At 37.9% G+C, this 26,977-nt stretch overlaps 2 protein-coding genes across 3 annotated transcripts in view; both read right to left on the reverse strand.

The window, feature by feature from the left end:
• Nucleotides 1–1,706: 1,706 nt before the first annotated feature.
• LOC146565647 (uncharacterized) lies at nucleotides 1,707–5,839 on the reverse strand. Its single transcript, XM_085288941.1, has 5 exons — nucleotides 5,501–5,839; nucleotides 4,471–4,729; nucleotides 4,203–4,236; nucleotides 2,819–2,993; nucleotides 1,707–2,728 (listed from the first exon to the last, which is right to left on the reverse strand). Exons 1-5 carry the CDS (start codon nucleotides 5,613–5,615, stop codon nucleotides 2,385–2,387), a joined length of 927 nt encoding a protein of 308 aa, XP_085145067.1. The 5' UTR covers nucleotides 5,616–5,839; the 3' UTR covers nucleotides 1,707–2,384.
• A 1,349-nt stretch (nucleotides 5,840–7,188) lies between these two features.
• The window catches only part of LOC146565648 (ryanodine receptor 1-like), a 54,813-nt gene continuing 35,024 nt past the window's right edge, over nucleotides 7,189–26,977 (reverse strand). The window contains exons 86-107 of one of the 2 annotated variants that reach the window (XM_085288942.1): nucleotides 26,374–26,391; nucleotides 23,231–23,311; nucleotides 23,045–23,133; nucleotides 22,695–22,823; nucleotides 22,509–22,613; nucleotides 18,246–18,327; nucleotides 16,829–18,150; nucleotides 16,640–16,722; nucleotides 16,173–16,332; nucleotides 15,993–16,079; nucleotides 15,606–15,878; nucleotides 10,789–10,919; nucleotides 10,638–10,680; nucleotides 10,424–10,557; nucleotides 10,280–10,340; nucleotides 10,051–10,197; nucleotides 9,835–9,969; nucleotides 9,595–9,751; nucleotides 9,328–9,392; nucleotides 9,155–9,255; nucleotides 7,426–7,477; nucleotides 7,189–7,328 (exon numbers count right to left, since the gene is read on the reverse strand). In XM_085288942.1, the coding sequence (XP_085145068.1) occupies nucleotides 7,233–7,328; nucleotides 7,426–7,477; nucleotides 9,155–9,255; nucleotides 9,328–9,392; nucleotides 9,595–9,751; nucleotides 9,835–9,969; nucleotides 10,051–10,197; nucleotides 10,280–10,340; nucleotides 10,424–10,557; nucleotides 10,638–10,680; nucleotides 10,789–10,919; nucleotides 15,606–15,878; nucleotides 15,993–16,079; nucleotides 16,173–16,332; nucleotides 16,640–16,722; nucleotides 16,829–18,150; nucleotides 18,246–18,327; nucleotides 22,509–22,613; nucleotides 22,695–22,823; nucleotides 23,045–23,133; nucleotides 23,231–23,311; nucleotides 26,374–26,391 (3,551 nt within the window). In that variant the 3' untranslated portion in view covers nucleotides 7,189–7,232. The remainder of the gene's footprint in view (nucleotides 7,329–7,425; nucleotides 7,478–9,154; nucleotides 9,256–9,327; nucleotides 9,393–9,594; nucleotides 9,752–9,834; nucleotides 9,970–10,050; nucleotides 10,198–10,279; nucleotides 10,341–10,423; nucleotides 10,558–10,637; nucleotides 10,681–10,788; nucleotides 10,920–15,605; nucleotides 15,879–15,992; nucleotides 16,080–16,172; nucleotides 16,333–16,639; nucleotides 16,723–16,828; nucleotides 18,151–18,245; nucleotides 18,328–22,508; nucleotides 22,614–22,694; nucleotides 22,824–23,044; nucleotides 23,134–23,230; nucleotides 23,312–26,373; nucleotides 26,392–26,977) is intronic. The other variant, XM_085288943.1, reaches the window with a different exon arrangement.

Here is a 26,977-nt window from a genome sequence, read left to right on the forward strand (position 1 = left end):
TCCCTCAAGCAATCTACAGCTCCAGCTGGTCATGCCTGGAAAACCTCCAAAAGAAAGTCTCCCAGATGGTATTCTAATCAGACGCCTGAGCCATCTCGTCAAACTCTTTCTGAGCAAAGGAAAAGCAGCTCTATCCTGAGCTGTGGATGTGCCAGATCCATGGACTATTTGTGAGGCTGGGTCCAACCACCAAAGCCAGGTAAAGTGTTTAAAGAATCCCTCCAGACCTAATTAGTAAAGTGGACGTTTGGAAGGTAGATTGACCGCTAAATCAATAGCCTTGCCTCCTGCTCAGCATCCTTTCTGTGACAGTTTTCAGTGACTCACTGGTCGACCTGTCCAAAGGCCTCTTAGAAGGCAGCAACTCACTCACAACCCAGAGGAAGCAGTCCACCGTTTTCCAACAGTGAACCATGGTCTCAGACTTAACACTACTTTAAGACTTAACACTCACTTTCATACTTTTATACTGTAAGCACATAGAGTAATTTCCACCAAGAAAAAATAACCCTTAAAAAAACAGAGGCATGATATTGTTCTTAAACTGGACACTCTTCTCACCCTGGCTGTGGCCTGGGCTCATATCACAAACAGGAGCAGAGACAAGTGGAAAGTTTGTCAGACTCCAAGCACATGCTGAAAACCTGACTGACCTTGTATGGAGAATACTCACAGATTTCACTCCACTGCAAGTAGGACAGAGGTACTGATAATGTTTAGTTACTTTTTTTTAACTTTAAAAAAACCCAACTTAGTGCATGAACAAAGAGAGAATATTAAGAACAGTGTTAATTACAAACTCTCTTGAACCTTGGCTCTATATGGGCCTATAAGGGTATCAGTGAAGTCACACACAGGCTTTTATGACTGTCTTAAGCTGCTGCTGTGCCAGGAAGGTGATTAAGACTGCATGCATTTACACAAATAGAAGGAATTTGATTTCACTTCATAAGTGACTTGATTGGTGAGCAGCCACAGTGAAAAAAAAAACAGTCTGTTGTATTTAATTTAAATAAGAGAACAAGAGAAAATTCAAAGAGTGATGATGTGACCCATGCATTACAGTAGTTACCAAACAGCGTTAAAGCTATTTTTCTCAAGAAGCATAGCTACCTCAAAAATAGTCACATCACTGCAAAGCTACACTATATATAGGAAGAAGTCTAGTTTTGTTAACTAATGCTTCTTATTAAAAGCGTTTTAAACTAAAAAAGAAAATAATGGACAAAAATGTACTTTTAGTGCCTGTGTTACTTTAGTAACTATGTAATGATAAAAAGTATTAACAGTATTAACAAAAAAGAATTAATATGTGTTATTTAGCTTTCAACACAAATTACTGAAGAAACTGTATATACTTTATGTATTGCATACGTAGAATGGTTAAATTATTCTAGTTATAACTTATAAGAAGCACGTTGTGAGCAGGGACCTCACTCCTGCCTGATGTGTCACACCATCAGGTGTCCTCTGACATAGCTTTAGTTCAGGTATTACCAAACTGCCAGTCAGTGGGAGGTTTATTGTCTTTTTTCATTCCCTGCTCCTTTTTTTGTTTTAATTTCAATTTAATTTGGCTTTTATTGAGTTTGTTGGTTTCAGTTGAATGCAAAATGGATATTCTTTATTAAAAGTATTTGCAAGAAATTCAGTTTAGGTGGTTAGTAACTAACTGCACAAAGAGAACAAGTAGAACACATTTCCACACAAACCTTTTATTCATTTAAAGGAAATGAACTCAGACAGAATTACTTTGAATGTAACATAAATCCAAGGACAATTAACAGCTGAATGTTCGAAAGGAACACAGTACCTGAAAAAAGATTAAGAGGAGCTCTAGTAGTTTGTCCTTGGTCAATGTATCTATTACAGATGGATTTTAATCCAATCTGGGTTATTACATAATTTTTAAGACTCTTTCAACACTACGCACAAATGGTACTTAAGTGTATCATGCTATCAGTCTTCAATTAGTGCCCATAATATCCAGAGCCTCCATTAAACACAGAGGAACATTTAAACCAAAACAGCAAATAATATTCTTCCACAGGATGGAGTCACATGTGTTATTAAAGTTGCTGTAATTGATGTTTTTTATGATAAATGATAGTGACAAAATAACACAACAATAAAATGATGAACCTCAGTATTATTGCCTAAATGCACATCACATTTGTGTCAGTGTTGAATTCTCACTCACTGCCACTACACCCATGAGCAACAATGCTATTATTGCAGGTTTACTGACTGACATTCAGGATTATTTTATTTATCCCTTAATAAAATATCCTCACATGGTTTTGTCATTTTGACAAAATATGTGGGAACAACTTGTTCAGTACCATTAAATATATCCGTATCCACAGTCTCCAACAAGCAGATTATTAGAAAGTAAATCCACCACAATCAAAAGCGTCAAAATCAGAGTCTGCCACTTCAAAGTCAAAGCTGTTAAAGTGGGCGGAGTCGAGTGCAGGAGTGCCAGTGTGGTACCCTCCTGCTGGTCCCATGCTGGAGAAATCTGTGCAGAGTGGCAGATCCGGGGCTTTGGCTTCCAGATTAGAAGATGAGCATGTGCCTAAATAACCCATGGCAGAGGAAGCAGCAGCCCCTCCCATCAGCAGATAAACTGCCTTCATTGCTTGAGCATTATTGATAGTGCCGTGACGCAAACAGCCTGCTGAATATGCACCTCCTTTATGATACTTAGTACGGGAAGAATTCCTGCCTGTTGAAATGAACAGTTTGAAAAACATGTTTTAATAAACTATCTATGCAATATTTTTTACATGAAAATAGAAGAAACACCAGTGCTCACCTTTCTCCTTCGGGGAAGCGCCAGTCATTGGCCCAGGGGAGGATGACTCTGTGTCGCTGACAGGTGGAGTTGGTGGATCTTTATCCAGGATTTGTTCAGGCACAAGATCTCGGAGAGTAATACGTGGTTGTGGCATCTGATGTCGCTTGCAAGGACTGAGAGGTGATGAGAGACTCTGTGGAAAAGAAAATGGAGATGCTGTTAAAGAAAAATAATGTTCCCAACACAATGTCTGCCAGGAATTCAAAGAAATGAATTAATCGACTGATTAAAACACTAAAAAAAATCTAAGGATTAAAAGATTATCTGAAAGCGCAGAGCACATTCTTTATGTAAATCAATCAATCTAATTTCCAAAGAGTCCATAGTGTAGTGTATAGTCTGTGTGTGTACAGAAAATATGATTTTGCATGCTAATAGTGATTTCTCTGAAAATATATTCACACTTTTTCTTTTTCGCCCCACTGACTCTGGTGATTCACAGCCTTCTTTCTAACACCACTACAAGGTCTACATCAGGGGTGGGCAATCTCAGTCCACGAGGGCCGGTGTCCCTGCAGGTTTTAGATCTCACTTTGGGTCAACACACCTGAATCACATGATTAGTTCGTTACCAGGCCTCTGGAGAACTTCAGGACATGTTGAGGAGCTAATTTAGCCATTTAAATCAGCTGTGTTGGTTCGAGGACACATCTAAAACCTGCAGGGACACCGGCCCTCGTGGACTGAGATTGCCCACCCGTGGTCTACATTCATTGTTTTATGTGAAACATCTCTTTGATACATACATTTAATGAATAGCAATGACATACACCAGGCAGAAACATTTAAACTACATGTCTATTGTGTAGGTCTCCCTTTTAATTTTAAAAGCTTTGACCGTTGTGACATGGACTGCCTGCACAGGTGCCCTAGCAGGCGCTTTCAGTACGTATCTCTAAGCTCTAGTTTTTTCAGCACTTGCAGATACATACTTGACTTCAGGAATCCCGATTTGGGGGATTTTAAGGACAAGTCAGCACATTGAACTCTTTTTCAAGTTTCTCATCATTTTTTTCAGTGTGGCTAAGGAAATCCTGCAGCATCCAGGAGTGTAAATAGTCTGCAAGAAGGTTTGATAGGTGGTATGCACCAAAGTAGATGGGGTCACCATGGCTACTCTGACCAATCTGCCATACAAAGCATGGTGTGATGCCCCATGTTCTTTGACATGGGGCATCACATCATTTTTCTTTCATTAATGTGATCAAGTTCATCTATTTTGCTTGATAACAAATTACAATTATTAATAATGATGGTAAACATAGATGGTGAACATAGTAAACATTATTGTAAATAATTATTACACATAATTATAAATAATATAAATATGTTATTAACTTACCTTTTTCACTTTTTTCAGCACGTTCACCCACTGGCTGAAAGTGAAAAAAGCGATTGTTATTACCTTTACGCAAATTCATGTACAACAATGGAATACCTGGAAATTTTGGAATGTGTAGCTAATGTGTCTTTCACCTGACATATATGTTTCAAAATAGTCAAAAAGGCATATTCCCCAAACCACTCAAACTTTGTTATATTAAACTTAAATGTGTGCAGCATTAATCTAAAACAAGGCCCAAGAGTTAGCAGAGAAAGCCCCACAACACCTGCACTCTGCAGAGGTTTCCGCCAGCAGCAGCAGATACTTATTCTGGGGCAGGATCAGAGCAAAGCAGCAATCTCTGCCCCCGCCAGAGGGTAATTTAGGTAGGTCCAAGATCTCCTTGCCTTCCACAATCGCCTCACAACTGTTTTGCAAGAGTACCAGCTGGCTGGGAGGGGATGATGCATCATGGCACACTAGGAGACTGCCTTCAGCAGTTATAAGGAGAAATCTTTTCTTCCACTGTTTGAAAATAAATCCACCTGAACCAGAAATGCAGAGAAAAAGTCAACAGTCATTGTGTAGAAAATGCTTGTTGACAAAATGACAATGTGATAAACAATTCCAATCAGAATCACAAAACCCCCAGAGGATACTGAGAGTGATCAAGATAGCAGAGGGAACATTGTACACGTGGATTAAAGAATGAACACTGTGTCATTCCATCATCCCAGCAGATTAAAGGCAGTCAGATGGTTGGGGGATCAAGCATGAATCAGATCCTGTTGACCACCGTGTGCACATCATATAGTGTAATCGCACGCACACTTTGTGTTTACTTGTTCTATATGCAAATGGTAAACAACATATGGGTATTAAAATACCAACTGTCTAAGCATCTTTTTAGCATTTTTTTCAAACTACAGCTTTAGGTCATGTTTCTATCAACATTTGTCACAGCTTTGGATCTTGAGTGAAACAATGTATATATAGATTCGTCTGTACTTATTTGAAGAAAAACTCATAATATGGTTGCTAATGGATACAAAGATGAGAAGACTGATAGGTTTCTCTTATTAAAATTGTACTCAAGAGCATTGCTAACTTGTCCTATTTATCATCCTTTTTTAACACCATCTCCATGCCATGAGATAATGATGGAAATTATACATGAATATATATAAACAAAATCTGCATTTGCAATAGCATGACAGAAAGTACACAACAAACTGGAAAATTACCGTAAGCCCTACAAAAAGCAACACATACCAACCGCTAGAAAGATCCACACCTGAAGTAAAGATCCGACTCACCATACATCCTGAGCATGCCCTGATGTATCCCCGAGATGTTCATGTTTACAGTCGATGTGTGACTCCAGTGGGCTGAGAGAGAAATGTTTGCACACAGAATGGCCAAAAAGCACATGAGGCTCAATGTGAGTTTTTAATGCTCAGCTTTAATCCCCAGTCAGCTGGGATGCTCCACAGAGTCAAAGTTCAGCAGCATGGTATGAAAATGGGTTGTGATGAGAGAAAGAGTGCTGTAGTGCGTGCAGAGATACTGTGTAAATCAGGATGATTCGACTGTTTTTGAATGTTTGTTTTTAATACCCATTTGCTTTTACATACACCAAATGGATATTACAACTGAAAGTCATTTTAAATCATCAAACCATCACCAGACATCCATTTCTTTTATTAAATACACACCATGAATAGTAAGCCAACAATATAATTAATCAACCAGAGGTTTTGTTGCTGTCATGAAAATAAAAATAATAACATTTTGGGGGGTTTTGGGGACAATTTAGTGCATTGTCATCTTAAACTGTGAATATTTATCAACCTGTGTCTAATCAGACAATAGTTTTTTTGCACTTACATTTACTTAAAAAAAGTAAGTCCACATTTAAAAAAATTGTAGGTTTATTGGAACCTACCAGGGTTTTAAATAGCTGGTTTTAGTAGCTGAAATGCAAACTAACTTGCAATGACTTTGCAAAGTTGCCAACAAATAATCTAAATGTTATCCTTTAATCGACTTTTATTATATAATCTAGTAAAATGCATCCATTGAAAAATAGTTAGAGTAAAGGTTAACTGGTGGGATGCACACTTGGGGATTCAGTGACAGCGAATAAATGCATTTATCATTTCAGGCTAAAGAGGATTACTGTCTAATGAATGGTGAAGTGCTTGATAAAAAACTTTAAAAGCTTAAAAATGGTTGAAGTGAACATTAACCTGGTTTTAATTTTTCCGTCTTTTTCATTCTTTTTGAATTGCAGCTTTCGCTTGCTGCATTTTTGTGTGTGTTTATTAATTGTGTTAAATACAATAACAAAGGCTACTCGAGCCACTGCTGATCAAACTCATCTTTATTACACATACTGTTTAATGCCAAGTCCAAGATCAACTAATAGTGATATTACAGTCAAGCTTACCCTAATGTAATGTACTCTAATGTTTTCACTATCCCAGACTTTTAAATTAATTTAGGAAAAAACATTAAATAAAATTCAACATAAATACTGTAGTATGTGAAGAAATTAAAACTGGAAAAAATCAGCTGTTCTAACAAATAAATATGCTAAAGTTCCAATGATGCCACAACCACCAAAGCATATAATTGAGACTGAATAGTATGTAAGTACAATTAATATGCATGTTTGATATGTGTGGTAGTCTGCTTGAGTTACTGCACATTAACTGGTAAGTTGCTTTCTTTGAAACAGGTTAACTGTGAGTGACATTAGAAAACTAATGAGCAAAATCCATAAATTCTCTAAATTTGTGTCAGAGGCAATGCTTTACAAATAAGTAGCTAAATGACTAAACTTTACAAAAAGACTGGCATGAATTTCCCTTCTAGGGCAAATTCTTATCCCTTCTTATTCCTAATTATCCATAGAAATTATTAAAGTTTTTATTAATAGTCATCTTAATAGTTCACAAACAGGATTTTCTTGATTTTTCTAGACAATTCCAGTTTGCTGTGATATGACATGACAACCTCATTTGTAAAATATTTGAAGGAAATATTTTAAGAGAGCTGATCCTCAAACTGTTTTCTGAAACAGTCTCCAGCTGGGAAGAAGTCCCAACAGCGCTCCTGGTACATCTTCCACACATATGACTCCTGAAAAGACACGATATAAGAACACAAGAGGTAATGTGAGGCCTTGAATGGAGCACACTAACTAAAGAAAAACTGTAATAAAAACCTTCAGACTGACCGGCCCAGTGTGCTCGGTGTCATCTTTGTTGATGAGGTACATTAAAAAGAACCTGAAAAAAAAAGATCCTGTGAATATTTTCTTATTTGTGCATCCATGTAGAGATATACTACAGTTAAGCCCATAAATATTTGGACAGAGACAACTTTTTTCCTAATTTTGCTTCTGTACAATATCACAATGACTTTTAAATGAAACAACTCAGATGTAGTTGAAGTGCAGACTTTCAGGTTTAATTCAGTGGGTTGAACAAAAAGATTGCATAAAAATGTGAGAAACCAAAGCATTTTTAGCACAATCCCTTCATTTCAGGGCCTCAAAAGTAATTGGACAAATTAAATAACTGAGAATAAAATGTTAATTTCTAATACTTGGTTGGAAACCCTTTGCTGGCAATGACAGCCTGAAGTCTTGAACTCATAGATATCATCAGATGCTGGGTTTCCTCCTTTTTAATGCTCTGTCAGGCCTTTACTGCAGCAGCTTTCAGTTGCTGTTTGTTTGTGGACCTTTCTGTCCAAAGTTTAGTCTTCAACAAGTGAAATGCATGCTCAACTGGGTTAAGATCAGGCGACTGACTTGGTAATTCAAGTATATTTTACTTCTTTGCTTTAATAAACTGGTTGGTTGCATTGCCTATATGTTTTGGGTCATTGTCCATCTGTATTATGAAACGCTGCCCTATCAATTTGACTGCATTTAGCTGGATTTACATAAACAGTATGTCTCTGAACACCTCCGAATTCATTCGGCTGCTTCTGTCCTGTCCTGTGTCACATCATCCCAGGGCCACTGGGAGCCATGCATGCCCACACTGCCTTAGCCGTGTTTTAGATGATGTGATATGCTTTGGATCATGAGCTGTTCCACAACTTCTCTATACTTTTTTCTTGTCATCATTCTGGTAAAGGTTTCATTTGTCCAAATAATGTTTTTCCAGAGCTGTGCTTCCTTTTTTAGATATTTTTAGCAAAGTCAAATCTAGCCGTCTTAAGGCTTATGAGTGGCTTGCACCTTGCAGTGAACTTTCTTTATTTGCTTTGATGCAGTCTTCTCTTTATGGTAGACTTGGATATTGATACGCCTATGTCCTGGGAAGGAGTGAAAGAGTTTCTTTTTAACATTGAAATGATTCTGCAATAATCCACAACAGTTGTCTTACTTGGACGTCCAGGTTTTTTGCATTGCTGACTTCACCAGTGATTTCTTTCTTTCTTTCTGTCTCAGGAGTACCAAACTGTAGATTTTGTCACTCCTAATATTGTAGTCATTTCTCAGATGGGTTTTTCTGTTTTTGCAGCTGAAGAATGGCTTGTTTCACGTGAATGGAGAGCTCCTTTGACCACATATTGTCTGTTCAAAGCAAAATCTTCCTAATGCAAACACCACACCACAAATCAACTCCAGCCATTTTATCTGCTTGATTGATATTGATATAACGAAAGAATTGCCCACCTCTGCCTTTGAGTCAATTGTCCAATTACTTTTTTGACACCCTCCCTTTAAAAAGAGAGTAGTACATGCTAAACAGATGAAACTCCTAAACCCTTCACTCAATTTAAATGTTGATACTCTCAAGTGAAAGCAGATAGTCTACACATTATGCCCACACCCATACTATAACTCAAATATGTTTTAGGAAATAGGTAAAAAAAAAAAAACTTTTGTCAGTGTCCAAGTATATATGGACCTAACTGTATACAAGGTAAGACAGAAGAGGGGCACTCACATGTAATTGGCCAGGTTGTGTTCATCAAAAGTGTGAGTCTCAAAGCCATGCGGCGTTGTATCAAAGTAGTCACTTCCAATGCCACATATGAAGCATTTCGTCTGCACAAAAAAACAGTGGTCAATGTGGCATGATAAATGTGTGAAAAATATAAACACTGACCACGACTGTACCTCCATGTCTTCCTTGACTTGCTCTTGTTGGTCTCTGAGTTCTCCAAAGGCGTCAATGATCAGACCTGCAGTACACAATAACACAATCATCACACATGTATATAAAATCTGAACGTGTCCTAAAATCACTTTTCTGTGCCAACAGTAATCCAGATGTTCCTCACACTGTCCCATTGTGTTTCTTTACTTTTAGTTCAAACCAATTATACAATTATAACATTTGATGAGTAATGAAGGATTTGTCTCCCAGGAGAGGATTTTCTATACCCTGAATGATGGCCAGCAGGATAACAATGACGAAGAAAAAGAAAGTAATATCAAAGACCACTCGATAAAGCTCGTATTCATCTCCAGCTGGGTCTTCAATCTCATCTCCAATGCCTCCGCCTGCTCGGACACCCACATACATGTGGAACAGATAACACTGTAAAGTAAAAAAAAAAATGTGGGGAGTGGCAAAGTTGAGAGAGGAAGTACAACGTTTGTTTATCATCCACAATCACGTACAGTCATCATATCGTCACATTTCATATCTGGTTCGTCTTCATCTTCACTCTTGTTGTAAAACTTGCGGAAGAAATTGAAGGCAACTACGGTGTAAAGATACACCACCACAGCCAGCAAGCCCACTGTCATCATGAGCTAGCAGGGAGAAGAAGAAAGAAGAGTGAGCAAAGTGAAGCTTAAACAACATTAGTGCAAGTGAGTATTTCCTGCTCTTGCCTGTTTGCCATTGTGTGTGACTGAGGACAGGATAGTGCGAAGAGTCTTGACACCCATCGCAATATCCAGCAAGTGACAGGCGAAGAAGAAGTTGTTGTAATGCCCAAGCAAAGACATCACCAAGTACCAACAGAGATAAAGAAAAGTCTACAAAGAGATGTGTAAGTATAATTTAGTACAATGTAGTGCAGAAATAGTATAGTATGATATAGTATATAGGTTTGCTTACACCATCTGTGAACACCACACCAAATTTCCAGATCTGGTACTTGATGTCAATAGAAGTCACCCTAAAAGAGACAACATTCTCTTTAATGTGCTTGTTTTAGTTTTCAGAAATCATGCCAAATGTGCATCTGACTGTATACGGTACCATGCAAACACAGAGTTATCTGGTTCTTCCTGTTTCTTCTCATGTTGTTGACTCACATCCAGGGAAGCTAAATCAACCCCCAGGAGCTCAGCAATTCTTTCTCTTCCATAAATGTCTCCGTATTTATCCAGAACCTGGACATGGACATGCCATTACATGTGAACATGCTGTACTGAGCTCAAAGTTAAGACCACTTGAGTCAATCTTAACTCACCTTTCGCTTGACAAATTTATCCCAGTAGTTGTTTGGGAAAGAGCTGCAGGAAAATAGGATCATTTGTCAATTACATAAAGAAAAAAGCTTTTCAGAATTTTCTTGTGAGCCTGCTTCTCACTATTAAAAGCTGTTTTCTGTATCTACGTACGGTGTATTCAGGACTAATCTGTCCCACTGGCCCTTGATGTCATCATCCTCAGGTTGCTCAGTGATGTAGAGGCCATCAAATTCCAGCTTTCTCGCAAGTTCTTTCTCTCTTTTAAAAATAACCAGGGGAATCTGGCAGAAACAATAGCAAGTGCTGTTTCACTGAGGTATGCGGATGATTCAATACAATTGATCAAAATCTGTCAATATTTATGAAGAAATAGAGATGGGAATTGATAAAAATTTAGCAATTCCATTCCATTTTTTTTCCATTATCGACTTTCTGATTCTCATTCGATTCTCTCTGACTTTGCTTTGAGAGTCACCACAATTGCTAAGCAGTATAATTAATTACTCCCAAGTTAAAATTATTTATTATACTACTCTTTATATTACTTTGCTTTCTCTGACCTGAAATGTGCTGGATCATAATTACTACTTAACAGCAGACCTAACAACATGCAGCCCCATACACCAACACAAATCCCAATCCTAATGAGGACTGTGAGATTATTCTGTTATCATATGTTATCTTATATCTGTAGTTAAAGTAGTTGAATTATGTTAACTGCTGTAGGTCATATAATATCCTTTAGTCTAGATTGGGTGCTGTGTATGTAGCTTAGTTTCCATTATATTTTTGAGTTAAAAGAATGTGACCTTTTTTGGATTTGTTAGACAGGTGCGCATTACCCTGTACCCTTGATCTGCTGTGAATGTGTTACACTGTTTCTTGACATTTCATACTGCTGAATCATGAAGAGAATGTTGTGTGCAGAGGACCTTGTGCCGATAATAGAAGAAACAGACCACATTCCATACCCCCACCTTTACAGAGAGCAGAAAGACAGGGAGCCGAGGTCATTACTTAGGTGCCGTAACAGAGAAAGAATGTGAATGTTTAGGCTTTTACAACTAGGTGGGGGCCACTAAAGGCTATAAGAGCTTGAGTAACCCTCCACCAGTTTGAGACATGCTGTGACCCTTTGCAAGCATCTCTCCCGTCCGGACGTTCTTATGCTCTTAAGTGTTGAATTGTATGGAAATAAATGATTGTTGATTGAGCATTTATACACCGAGTATTGTCCTTCCTTCAGCCCAAAGATTAAAAGAATTGGGAGATTTTAACAGGACACATACATGATCTCATTATTTAGGTATGAACACAAAGCTGACAGCACAAAGCAACATTGAAAACCAGCATCAAGAGACTTTAAAGCCATCGCCACAGTATTTCTGCTGTAAGAACATGAACAGGTAGTAATGGAGGCATCAGCCTGACTACTCATCTGTTTGTTACCTGTTGAAGTTCAGGGTCTAGTTACTGGGCTGGGGTCAGCAAACACAGCTTTATCATCACTCTGGGTTCTTGGCTAGCTTAGCATTAGTGTTGATTATTATGGACCTTAGACCATGAGATCCAGTATTTCAAATTCTTATATGTAATTTTGCATATTATAATGTTTAATTAAATACTATTCAAACTACTGCCTCCTCCTAGACTAGCTAAGTAAATGCAACAACAACCATGGAGAAGACTACTGACAGTTCTGCAGATAACAAACATCAACACCCTCCACAGGAAAGCTAAGCTGCATAAGGTCAGTGCTGAGAAGGCTGATATTTTGCAGTGCACTGTATCAAAGCCTATTATTGATAATGTGCTAGGAAGAAATGCACAAGCAACTGCAATCACTGAAGCCTTGAGAGAGCTCTAAATAAAAGTCCACTCAAAAACTTGGGAGAACTTCATAATGAACTGAGGCTGCTGTCAATGCATCGAGAGCAACCACACACAGATGGCTTGGTAATGAGCTATAACTGTCGCCTTCCTAATATCAAGCCACTCATGAACTAGAGACATCGTCAGAAATGTTTACAGTTTTTTCTGATTGCTTAAGCACATTTTTTGTAACTATTGGCTAATTTTGCAAAACTCTTCACACAAATAAGAAAACCTGTCACCCAATAATCAAAACATTGTAGTTCTCTTGCAAAAGCAAACACAGCTAGATTACAGTTTTTTCTGAATGCTTAAACCCTAACTGTGATTCCTGTAGCACAATCTCTAAAACTATTCAGACTTATAGCAAAACCACTCACTGAGTTTGCAAAACTAAAAGCACAAAAACTGCTTTGCACTCAGTTTGCAATTTTGTAACACACACTTTGCAAAACTGTAGGCACAATTCACTGCACAACACTCAATTACCAAATTTCCAACACACTCCTAGCAAAAGTATACACATGTATGGCTATCATTAACACTAATTTGCCAACTGTCTGGCACACTTTCACATGTGAAAACTTTTTTAGATAATTAGTTCACTTTGCAATCAGCCTAAGCACTATAATACAGGTAAGCTGTGTGTGCGGAGTACAATGGAGGGAGCAGAAAGAGTGAGAAGTAGAGGAGGCCGAGGAAGAGGACGTGGAGGTGAAGAAGTAGGATGAAGAGGACGACAAGGACAAGGAGGAGCAAGAGGAAGACGAGGAGGGGGGAGAGGAAGATGAGGAGGGGGGAGAGGAAGATGAGGAGGGTGGAGAGGAAGGGTAGGAAGAGTAAGAAATAGAATTGCTGATGACATCAGAGCTACAATAGTGGACCATGTAATCAACCGTGGAATGACCCTGAGGGTAGCTGGCCAACGGGTCCAGCCTAACTCGAGCCACTACACTGTAGCAAGTACCATAAGGACATCTTGAAATGAGAATCGGTTAGTACAGTCACTTTGCACAAAGATTTGTAGCACTGCCATATGCCAATGAGAAACACACCAACACCATTGATGTAAAAATACTGAAATTGTTACTTTACAGAATTGCTAGATGACCAGATGCTGGGGCAGAGGAAGCATGTTCACTGCAGACCAAGTAACCCATATAGTCATTATGGCGATTGCAAATAATCCTATACTTGGAAATAAACACTTGTGTTTGTTTTGATGTGTTTGAATAAACACCAGTACTTGAAGTTTGGATCCCTCTATGCTTATGGATCTATGACAGAAGTATGAGCTCAAACTGACATAGCCTACCTTGTGCACAGAGAAAGCAAAAGCCAGATGTGTTTTGTATTCATACCATCAGTGTGCAGTTGGCGCATTGTGTGCTTAGTAGATGATGGCTTGTGTGTACTGTTTGATACGGAAACACCATTTTTACGAAGGTGTGAAGAGTTACAGTTTTTTCTGATTGCTTAAGCACATTTTTTGTAACTATTGGCTAATTTTGCAAAACTCTTCACACAAATAAGAAAACCTGTCACCCAATCATCAAAACATTGTAGTTCTCTTGCAAAAGCAAACACAGCTAGATTAACTCTTCACACCTTCGTAAAAATGGTGTTTCCGTATCAAACAGTACACACAAGCCATCATTTTATGTTTATTCAAACACATCAAAACAAACACAAGTGTTTATTTCCAAGTATAGGATTATTTGCAATCGCCATAATGACTATATGGGTTACTTGGTCTGCAGTGAACATGCTTCCTCTGCCCCAGCATCTGGTCATCTAGCAATTCTGTAAAGTAACAATTTCAGTATTTTTACATCAATGGTATTGGTGTGTTTCTCATTGGCATATGGCAGTGCTACAAATCTTTGTGCAAAGTGACTGTACTAACCGATTCTCATTTCAAGATGTCCTTATGGTACTTGCTACAGTGTAGCGGCTCGAGTTAGGCTGGACCCGTTGGCCAGCTACCCTCAGGGTCATTCCACGGTTGATTACATGGTCCACTATTGTAGCTCTGATGTCATCAGCAATTCTATTTCTTACTCTTCCTACCCTTCCTCTCCACCCTCCTCATCTTCCTCTCCCCCCTCCTCATCTTCCTCTCCCCCCTCCTCGTCTTCCTCTTGCTCCTCCTTGTCCTTGTCGTCCTCTTCATCCTACTTCTTCACCTCCACGTCCTCTTCCTCGGCCTCCTCTACTTCTCACTCTTTCTGCTCCCTCCATTGTACTCCGCACACACAGCTTACCTGTATTATAGTGCTTAGGCTGATTGCAAAGTGAACTAATTATCTAAAAAAGTTTTCACATGTGAAAGTGTGCCAGACAGTTGGCAAATTAGTGTTAATGATAGCCATACATGTGTATACTTTTGCTAGGAGTGTGTTGGAAATTTGGTAATTGAGTGTTGTGCAGTGAATTGTGCCTACAGTTTTGCAAAGTGTGTGTTACAAAATTGCAAACTGAGTGCAAAGCAGTTTTTGTGCTTTTAGTTTTGCAAACTCAGTGAGTGGTTTTGCTATAAGTCTGAATAGTTTTAGAGATTGTGCTACAGGAATCACAGTTAGGGTTTAAGCATTCAGAAAAAACTGTAAACTGTTTGAATTGTCTCAGCTGAAAATAAATGTTGTATTTCATTTGGAAATTGGATCCCAAAGTCTGTAGGAAGAATGCAGAGGCACAGAAACCAGTATTGTGTGAAGTCCAGTGTAGCTTCTGCCATCTATGATGATTTGGGGTACCATGATATTTGCTGGTGTTTTTGGTGGTTGGTCCACTGTGTTTCATCTAGTCCAAAGTCAATTTAGGCATCTAGAAATTTTTGGAGTAATTCATGTTTCCATCTGCTAACAAGCTTTATGAAGACACTGATTTCCAACACCTAACACCTATCCATAGTACCAGAAGTACCAGGGTTTTCTGATAATGTTATGGATTGGCTACCCAATGCTGTCCTGACCTTCCTGTTAGGAGGAAGATGAGAAACACCTGAACCAAAAATACAGATGAGAGGAAGGCAACTATCAGAGCAACCTGGGCTTCAAAAAAGACGTCAGCCTACCGACGTGTGTCCAGCCTACCTTCAGGCAGTTGTAGCCAATGATACAGATGAATGAAATGACTGTGTGAAGGATCGCAAGAAAGGACAAAGTAGGCTGCATGTATCCAGTGCTCTCCTCTAAATAGTAATAAATTGGAACATCTTCCTCATCTTCATCTCCTCCACCATTAATTCCAGATCCTTCAAGCTCTTCGCCTGAGCCTTCAAACAACGCAGACCCTTCAAACAGCCCACTTCCCTCAGATAGTCCAGAGCCTTCCATCTCTTCACCCTCAGGCGGGCTGTCCGACACCTAAGAGTTGACAGGGTAAAATGATCAAAGAACAGACAGTAGCCACATTAAACAGACTCATCCCAGTTTCCAGGCAAAAAAGGGATAGATTAAATTAAAGATATTTCTTTTTACCTTATAGAAAAGAAGAATGAAGTTCAGGGCAAATGCGAGGAACAGAGCCAAAAAACGCAGGTTGTAGAAGTTTCTGGAAAGATAGTTCTATAAAAGACAGATAAATATTCTTCAACTGATCAATCACTTGATACTGACATTAAAATTGCACAACAAAATCACTTTTGACACAAATACTACCATAAATTTATTCCTTTGGGTTTCCAGCTCAGTCCAGATTTGAAAACCTCCATCCTTTTTCAGCTTCTTTTCTTTTTTGGCTGCTGATTTCTTTGGTTTTTCTGGTTCTACTTCTTCTTTGCTCTCACATTCTTTCTCTGTTTTCTCTCCAGTTTCAGCACTAAAAAATAAACAGTCTTGAGTTAATGTCATATCAATTCATTCCATCAATTTAAAAATCATGGTGCACTAAAACTTCCATGATCTTTTTCTTAGCTCGGGAAGTTGCTTCAATGCAATGAAAACCAACCCTTTTAATAAAAATGTGCATTCAGATAATCATTAACCTCAAACTGTTCAAAGTTGTTTTTTGTAATCCTCCTGGATTGTCCTGGCTAAAAGGTATAACCTGATTTAGAGCCATGGAAGGGAGAGGGAAATGCTTGAAGCACATTAGTATAGACACAACACCAACTAAAGAGTCTTACTCAGCCTTTTCAGGCTCCGTAGGAGGTTCTTCTACAGGAGGAGGTTCTGGTGGTTTCTGACTAGCATCAGTCTCTTCTGGTGCCTGTAGAAAAAAGAATCTACTGCACAAGACCTGATGTTTTCTATCCACATTTTTGGTAGATGTATAATCACAAACGACTGATAGAGAAGACCAAGCTACTCCTTACCATTTTTCTCTTTGTTATGGGAGTTCCTTCAGGAGTTGGAGGTTCAACTGGTGCCTCCACACCCATATCTCCAAGTCCACCTGGAGCATCCATTCCTGGTATCCTCCCACCCTCTTTTTCTTGGGTATCCTCCTCTTCTTCCTCTCCACTCCCAGTCTCACCAGTATCTGTTACACCTCCAGTGTCCTGTTCCTCCCCTGTCCTTGGCTCCCCTGGTCCATCGCCATGCACATCGTCCTGGGTGGGATCTGGCATGCTGGCTAAAATCTCAGTGACTGTGATATTTTTGGCTCCCTCTACCAAGCCACCTCCAAACAATGTTTGCCAGATGATCATAAAGATACCTTTGCATACATTGTAAATGAAGTGTAGTATACTCATCAGTATGGTCCAGAAAAAAGTGGACAAGGCCACTACAATCTCCTTGAAGGTCATCTTTCTCACTCTACGATACTGTCTGCGAAGGTTGCGGAAGGTGAAAATGCCGAGGAAGCTTAACATGCTGTTTATAAAATCTACAAAGGCAGAGGTTGATTCATGTGGACCTTCCCTTCCATTATTATCCTCATCTCCTCCTCCATTTCCTTCCCCACCTCCTCCACCCTCACCTCCTCCTTCTTCCCCTTCATCTTCTTCTTCCCCCTTTTCCTCTTCCTCCTGCTCTGAAATTTGTGAGGCTATATTCATCTCAAAGATGGTGTCTTCACAGAAGTTGACAAACATCTCCATCTTCTCTGATTCGCCACCCTCATTGACGACATCAAAGATGAACTGCCGTTTGGACTCTCTTACTTGAGGCATCTCCCACTGTCTGCGGTTAACCTCACTGATTTCAAAGTAGATGCGTTCAATCTTTCTACTGGCTCCCATTATTTCAATTCGCCCCAAGAACGGACGGAAGTAGTTCAGCACACTCTCTGCTTGTCCCAGGAAGTTCTGTAGCCTGGTGTCATGAGGGACGTGCTCAGACAGATTGGTGAGCAGCACGGCAATGTTGAAGCCAATGTCTTTGGCGGGTTCCTGGAAGCGACTGGCAAACTCTTCATAATTGATCATGTCATTTTCATCTGCTTCTGAGCAGGACAAAAGAAACTGAATCTCAGAGGGGGAGTACTGCTTTTGACTGTCCATCGCCTTCTGGAAGTCCTTCTTTGAGATCAACCCTCGAGGGTCTGTCACATAATCACGGAAAGCATCTGAAGCCACGATATCTTTCAGTTTGAGGAACATGTCAAAGAACTTGAGTATCATCTCCACATTGCTGGAGGACTCTACCAACATGTCGACCATCTGGCGAGCGATTGTACCATTTACCACATTTCCTGAATAAATACAAAGCAGAATTTAAAAAAACCTGAAACTGGAAAAGGATAAAAAGATGAAAACTGACATAAAAGTGATGAGAAAGTTATTTTACCCTCCAATAAAGACAGCAACATAACAACCATATCTTTCTGTAGGTCAAGAAGCTCCTTCAGCAGACCAATCTGGCTGGAGTCCTGTGACCATGAAAGAAGAACAAGACCTTACAGTAATGACAACAATACTGTCTTGAAACATTAGAGGTTTACATAAAGACACAGTCTTTGGTAAAGTTGAAAGCACAAGTTATACTGTAAGTGTCAGGAACCCAAAACCTTGTTATGATAAGAACTGGACATTCAAAATACTGTGTGTTGTATACAATCACATTCATAACAAAGGAGGATGTTAATGAACCAAATCGTCATGCTGAGAGAATTTATCAAAACGTAACAATGGTTTTTAAAGATGCCATAATGTGAAAATTTTTTCCCCATTTTTGTGATAAAACAGTGCTTAAATCTCATGTACCCCTTTGTGAATATTACATTTCTATGACAGTGAGCATTAGAAGTTAAAGCAGAAGCTTGTGTGTAAATGTAGAGTTAGGTCCATAATTTACTGGACAAAGATACCATTTTTGTAGTTTTGCCTCTGTGTACCACCCCAGAGAATTACCATTTTTATACACAGCTTCTCAGATACTCAAAAGTAATAGAACTAAGGAATATAATTTAACATTTAACGATTGATTATGATACCTGGATTAAAATAATTTACAGACAATGACTCTGTTGCACTGTTCTTGAGTGTAACTAGTGGTAACACTTGTAAACTCTCTGTATTTACATTCAATAAGGCATCTCTTGATTGCAGAGCTTAGGAGTAATGCACTGACTGTGAGTGTTCTTGATTGGGTTAGATGTTGTAAAGTTGTTTTTCTTCATCAATAAGGAAATGCTATCATCATTCACATCAGTTGTCTTTTGTGGTCTCTCAGGCCTTTTGGTGTTGCTGAGCTCGCCACTGCATTCCTTCTTTGTAGGTTTGTACCAGATTTGATTTGGATTTGTCCTAAAGGATTATGTTATTTCTCTGATATGTTTACTTTTTTTACCCTAATGATGATTTTACTTTGATTCAAATCACTTTGAATCAACTTCAGATATCATATCTCCTACATTTGTCATGGAATAGGGAAGGACCAAACCTCACCTGGCCATAAAACTGCTTGTCAGGTAATTATCCAGTACATTTTGAGACAAAGTCGGGACTGTGTAATTCGTCAAGAGGTAAATCCAAATTGTTGTAAAACCCAGTGAATTAAAGCTGAAAGCCAGTTTGATGTAAACTGCACTATGATGGTGCACAGAGGAAAAACTGCAAAAAAATTCATAGATATATAGTTATTTTAAATCGAAGCAACACACAAGCCACAGCTCAACACACTGTAAATGAAAAAAGAAAAAAAAAGTTAAAAAATTGTAATTTCTGTTAAATGTGTGCACACGAAGTAGATGTCACATTAAAGTGTATATACAAAGACAAAATAATTTCATATTAAAGTGTATACTCCAACAGTTGAGGTTAAAAGTCAGGCCCTCCCTCAGGAAGTTTTGTAGTCACCTGCTTCTTTGTCACAAACTGCCTAAGTATAAACTATGTTTATTTTTTAATTATAAGGCCGTTACTTTAAAACTCATGGTGCTAACATAATTCTGAAAATCGCTTTATAGGGTAAAAACTAAAAACAAAAAGACTATTGCAGTGTCTGAAAATATACCGTTTGCTGTTCATGAGGCCTAATGTGCTACAGAAAGGTTTAGTTCACTGTATAGTGTACTGAAAAAAATAAAATAAAATCTGATATATATATCAAACTGTTTTTCTATTTCCTTAAATGACTCAACGTGCTAGTATGTCAGTTTTGTTTGGAAATACACTGTAATCAGCATTGAGTAAATACTGACTCTTACTGAGTTCTGTTTAAAGCAGGTGGATATAAAACAGCCTGATAAGAGAAACCAACACTGAATAAATGAAAAACTAGTAAACACAATACTGCATTAATAAATAAAAAAGTAGATACATACTTTACCCTGCATTGACCATGTGGAAGACAATTTCAATAATAATAAATTATTCAGGTGTTAAACAAAATACACTCACATATGTTTTTTTACATTTTGCGTGTGTGCTTTCTTTCATTTGACAGCAAAACAATGCACACGTTTGATGTAGACTTTGAAACACAATGATAAATGTAAAACAGAGAAGCTGACTGTGAGACTATCAGCTGAAGAGCAAAAGCACATGGTAAGGTAATTTGTTTTAGGTGCGTAATATCTGTTAAAATATGCTGAGCTGGGAACTTACAGATCAAGCATGGATCATCTCTTAATCTGGCCACATGTTTAAAAAGATTATGCATGCAAAAGCTATCAATGATAAATGTTATTAGCCTCAGTTATCTGCAGAGGATTAATGCACTAAACAGAATGGAAATGTCTACATATGTAAATATTTTGACCTTTTGTTTATAGCACTAGCATCACAAATAGCTTTGTGGATTTTAAAAATCATCCAATCAGAAAACGCTTTAACACTGTGTATAGTTATAATAATTCAAAGCAACACAGAAAAAAAATCATGCTCATTATTATATAAAATTTCATTTAAAACTCCTGGTGCTAAACATACCTCTGGCAATAAACAATAGTTTGCTATTTATGTGGTCAAGTATAGATAAGAATTTTTGTTTGGTGTGAGATTTTTGATACTCAACAGTTTTCAGCCTCCTTCATAAACCACACAGGTTTGGACCAGAGGCCTGCCTGTACTCCATTGCTCCTAAGCACTTAAGCACTAATACATGACATAACCCGATACATTTTTAAATGCAGAGCTGCTTAAGGACCCAAAGATCTTCACCACACGACTGGTTTTCAGCTTTGTCTCTAGTGTACAGAGATGTCTTTGGATTCTCTAAAACTTTTAATGCCGTTATTTTCTGTTGATGATGAAATCACCAAATTTAACACACTATTTACACACCAACTATTTCACTGACTGTTGAACGTTTCTCTAACTTATTAAAGTCTGAAAGACTTAAGGAACTCTCTCTGTAAAGCATTTCTTTTCCTTTGTCGGACAACATATAAATTCAATAAATCATATTATAAATAAATTTTTTAAATCGTAGTATTTGATTTACAGTTCCCTTTTTCCCATGTTTTGAACAGTAGTCCAACTTTTTAGTACTTAATTCATAAATAAGTAACTGACCTTTAAGTTCATTTTAAAGTATAACTATATGGTATAGTTTTAAATTAAAATAGTAAATCGTATAGAATCAACTGGGCAAGTCTTATTATTAAATCTCTTAATGTGTATTATATTTAATGCTGATGAACTCTATTTTTTACACCAGGCAATTCACAACAGGAAAAAGTGCAGGTAGTCAAATAACAATGATCTCCCAGAAAGGGAAACCATTGTCACGGAGAGCCTGCATAAATAATACCATAACCCTGAAATGTAAGCAGTCACATGAAACTCACAAAATTATAATTTAATCTTTTACACTAATACTTAGGCAACATGTCAAAATATGACCAAAATGACCAATCAAATACATAATGAAATAAAATCAATTTTTAAGAAATTAGAAATTGTAATATTTTCTGTAATATTGAGGTGTACTGTAAGGTGCTTCTGTCAATTGTTTCACAGAAAAGTTTATGTGTTTACTGTCAGGTTTATAACAACAGAGCTTTTTCATGTGCAATAAAGGAAAGAACCGTTGTAAGGTATAAAACCAGGGGAGGTACTTCAAAAAGATTTTCTTGATACCACGTCTACACTGGGTACCAAAGTTTAACATACTATACAAACAGAATCAGTGTAAAGCAAAAGCTTTTTTTTTTGTAAAGCTGAAGCTTGATTTGGATTTATGCAGAAAATCTACGTCCTAACTTAGGTAGTAACCAGGAACTCATATTTATCCCTACACTGCAACCTTCCACGCCATTTAACTCGTTGTAGTATGCATCCAGCAGACGTGTAGCTACATTTCTTGAAAGGCGCACGTCAGGTTAGGCAGAAAGTTGTGGCGTAGGGTTAAAATGCGGTTGCATTTTATGGCATAAGTTACAGCATAGATGTGATGCAGAAGTATAATTCACATGTAATGGGCATCACACCTTTTATGTTTACCACTGACTTTCTTTCATGGTCACTGAAAATAAAATGCAGCATGAGAGGTCAGGAGGTCAATTGATGATGTTACAGAACAGAGGCAACATTGTCTTCACCTCTACAGAGAAATAAATACATTTAATTTGGAATTAATTCGATTGATTGAATTATATGTATATACCTGTGCCAGCTTCATCATCATGTGGGCAAAGACATGAAGAAAGCCAACAATAGCATCCCACAGCCTGCTGTGGGCTAGGGACTGTTGGTTGCCATTGCATGGACCCTGAAATAAGAGACTATGTGTTATAGGCAAAACAGCAAAAGCATCCAATCTGTATAAAGGTCTGATCTGCTCCAGTGTTACCTGGATATATTCAGTTAGACTGTTGAAAATCTGTTTTGCCACTGTCATAGCTTTGGAGAAATTTTTTTTGCCTGGTTCATCGATGACATCCTTCCCAGAGTAATACCAGTAGAAGTCACTTATAGACTCCTTGAATGAAAAATACCGGTAAGGGGTCATTAGAGAAATTTTGATACCATACTGCAAACACACTTTAGAAGTAAAATTATTGCACAGTTTAAAATGCAATAATGTTTAAAAGAGAAACTCATTTTATGATATTTGTGGCTTCGCAATATCACAAGTCCCACCATAGCCTTAAAACCTTTATTTTCAATCTGTATATGGTGCACTAACTGCAGCCAGTGTACCTGGAGACGGAGAAGGTAGTCCACTGTACAGATGATGACATTGATGGTAGTTGTGCTGCCTGTTTGAGTCCGCAAGTAGTTCTGAAAATCTGCATTAAAATAGACATCATTTTGAATAAGAAGATATGTGCTTCATGAGTGTCTCAATTTATTGTTACTCTCATTTGACACATGAGTAATTCCCACCATTATTGTGACCTTCACAAAGCAACTGCAGGAAACGGAAGAGGTCACAGGTGAACTCATCATCTGACATCACTTTCTCATCTAAAAAGATGAGACAAATGAATGAATCAAAGAGATACATTCGAGCTAAATCAGATTACACGTAACGGTAAAGTCTAACAACTTATCTGAGTATAAGAAATGTGAGGATAATAACTAAAATTCATTACTGAACTTACCATCATGAATACAAGGATTTTAGTATCAGGCACCTCAATAACCACCTCTGACTGAGTGCTGCTCGTTTCAATAAAATTAAGGCTGACTCTTTTTTTTTTTTTTTTCAAATTCAACCCCATTTCCTAAAAAACGTGGGAAGCTTTTTAAAATGTCAGGAAAAAAGACCCTATTCTATTTAATTGGTTTACTTTACAAAACATATGAAATGTTGAAACTGAGATTTTTTTTTAAACATAACTTTTAGAGAACCCTTCAACTTAAGAAAACGCCAGCAAATAGAAAAACAATGCAAAAGCACACAAAACACAATGGAAATTTAATAAAGCACAGTGGAAGTAGAAAAATACTGGTGGCCGTCAGTTCTACACCTCAGCGTACTAGCAGATACACGTGTGGTATCCATTTCAAAATCCTGTATCACATTGTTCTCGAGTTATCGGATTCACAAGATTTTCAGAAAACTTGACCTCTGACCTTATTGTCATTGTTTGTCTGTTAGGTAATTGCTTTGGTGTATTGTGAAGGGCAATGGGGATGGCCTTATCAATAGGAAAAGCTGTAAAATAAAAAGTTCTAAATCTACAAACTTCTTCATATTCTTAAAAGTTGTCCAGCGGGCTGAACTGGAGTCTTTGCTGGGCCAATTCTGGGCCCCAAGCCTTATGTTTGACACACCTGCCATAGCGAAATGTGTGCTTTGCTTGCTAGCCATTGGCTTGTCACCTTCACACTTCTGTGTATTTTGTGAGGTTTGTGCACTTTTGCAGCTTGTATGTGTGTTTTTTTTTAAATTTCCATTGCTTTTATATGCTTTTTCATCGTTTTTCTATTTGATGGTAATTTCTTAAGTTGTAGTGTGTTTGACCTCTCAGAGCCACCATACTTTTGGATGTCATGACTGTCAAAGCTTTGATAGAGTTTAGCAGAAATGTTTATCACAAGTAACAATGTTAACAGTTTGAGTTTGGGAACTGATAACATAAATAATTTTGCATCAGTTCAGGATCTCCTTCGATTGTCTATAAAACTTTTCTTCTTTTTTCATAACATGCTTTCACTGAAGTGCACCCGACTCTAAAACTGAAACTGAAAAGGAACATCTAGAAAACACTGTGTCTAGTTGGCAGCATTGGCTGCTTCAAATTTGTAAATATTGTTCCATGTTAGAGCTGAGGCTTTGTAATGTGGAAAATCATTGGTTTCCACGTTCCCTATTGTACCCCCCCAAACCCTAACAGATGCTGGCTTTATAATTTTGTGCTGAAACAAGCCAGATGGTTGCTCTCCTCTTTAGCCTAGAGGACTCTGCTTCCTCAGCTCCAAAAATAGTTTCTAATTTTCACTCGATAGATCGAGGACAGTTTTTAACTAAACTCCATATTAAGGCCATCTTAAATGTTTGTTTTATTGGGGGGTTTTAAACATGGTTGGGCTATAACTAGCATTTGTAGGTTCAGTTCACTGACAACTGTTTTCAGAAATGCTTCTGAGCCCTTGCAGTGACTTTCATTACATAATCACGCCTGCTATTAAAGCAGTGTTGTGTAATCCATTGTCACCAGAGGGACTGAAGATCACGTCCATTCAATCACAGTTTTGACCCTTGTGAACAGAGTTTTGTGGAGAGTTGCGAGTTTCAATGCTTTCCCTTGTGTTCTCGGGATGCTTCAAATCTTTGAATAACATTAAGTACTGCAGATGATAAAATCTTTTTTTGATAAAATTCTTTCAGTTTTGAACCATATCTCCATTTTCTTTAAGTTTCTTTAGTGATATCATGCATCTTTTTCAGCTGTTTATTGTTGTATCCCAACTTTTTAATTTATTTATTGCTAAAATAAGATTCACAATGAGGATTAAAAAAAAAAAAAGAATACAATTTCTCAGTTCCAAAATTTGATTGCACTCCTTTTGTTTCAGTGTTTAACAATATTATACACACTGTCCCAAATTTTTTTGGAAACAGGGTTTTAATATAAATCAAAGAAATACAAATGACTGCGGTTTGACAAAGTCTGACATACAAGCACATGTCAGGCACCATACACGAGGCCATCAGCATCACATGCATACACTGAATTTAAAGAGAAAAAAAAACAAAAAAACTGAGACAGTAACAAACATTTGGTCACAACATGTATAAACTGAGACAATGATATAGGACTCTTGTACAGACAGAAACAAAGCAATAAAGTGAAATGTTAGCAGCAGTCAGAGGTGAACCCACGATATTACTTGATTTATTAATTTTCTCTTTTCTTTTCAATTTCCCGTTCACCGCTGGCTACATGAAACAAGCACACAAACGCAGAATCATGCAGGATATACAAGCTTCTAAGGTAAATGTCAGAGAGGTTGGGGTTTTGTCCAACAAAAGGCTGAAGGGAATCCAGTGCATGATAGAGTACATCCGAGAAACCACACATTTCTTGTCACATGAAACTTAATTCGAAGGAGATATGTATTTGGATGTGCCACATTTATTCATAAATGTGCCGCAAATTGAAAAAAATAACAATCGAGGAGACTTTAGTTCAATATAGTTTCGTTTATAGCATCTTTTGTGGCCATGTTTCAAGATAGGAATAGCCTCTTTATAAGTCATGTGATTAAGAAATGTGCGAGAAGGTATTAGGGTTGAGAAATGAGGAACTCTATCACTATTCATAACAAATATCGTTCATGAAGGTTTCATTCCCCGTTTGAATAGTAGTTCATGGGCAGAAAAGACCGGATTCCATCCGAGGCTTTTTGGAATGAACAAGACACGTGAGGAAGGGTGCGAGCTGTGAGCATGAAAGATGGAGAGGCATCCAATCCTCTCTTCAATGTTAGAAAGAGAAATGAGGGAGCAAAAAAGGACAGGGGAGTGAAAGAGGAGCAGCAGTAGGACAGAGAGGCAGATGGACAGAAACATGATTTACCCCGATCTAGGTTCAAGTCTGAGGGCCATGAAAGGAGGGACAAGGGAGAGGTGGCAGTGATCGTGGGGAAGGGAGAGAGGATCAGTGTGTTGACAACAGAAGAGGACTAAGAGATGAGGAGGGGGAGATTAACAACATTCCATGGCAAATTCATTCAGCTAGAACTTTAAATTAACCTCCAGAATTAGATGACAAAAGTAGGTGACAAAACTACTAAACATACAGAGGAAAACATTTGAACCAATTTAAGTTAAATCATGAATATGTAATTCTTTAACAGTTATCCAAGGGTTAATAATACTTTATGTTAGGGAACTAATCACTCAATAAATGAAAATTTGTACTGTAATGGCACAGATGGATTTAAACAAAGATGAATTAATAGATGCTTAAAATGTCTTAAATCTGATCATTCATGTGATAAAATGAGCAATGGCATGAATTGGTACTCACTTATTCTTCAGTTGAATTACAGAAAGTGATTTCTCTTGACCTTTCAAAACTCCTTTGAGTCTTTTTTACTTTGCTATTGTGGTTTACACAGGAAAAGAGTCTAAAGTATATGCATTTGATTCCTCCAGTGTCTTTTTACTACTCAAAGCGT

This window comes from Mchenga conophoros, linkage group LG10, assembly GCF_057382185.1.
Source record: "Mchenga conophoros isolate Kocher_MC1m ecotype Shallow Benthic linkage group LG10, M_conophoros_male_GT1.1, whole genome shotgun sequence".
Lineage (NCBI taxonomy): Eukaryota > Metazoa > Chordata > Actinopteri > Cichliformes > Cichlidae > Mchenga > Mchenga conophoros.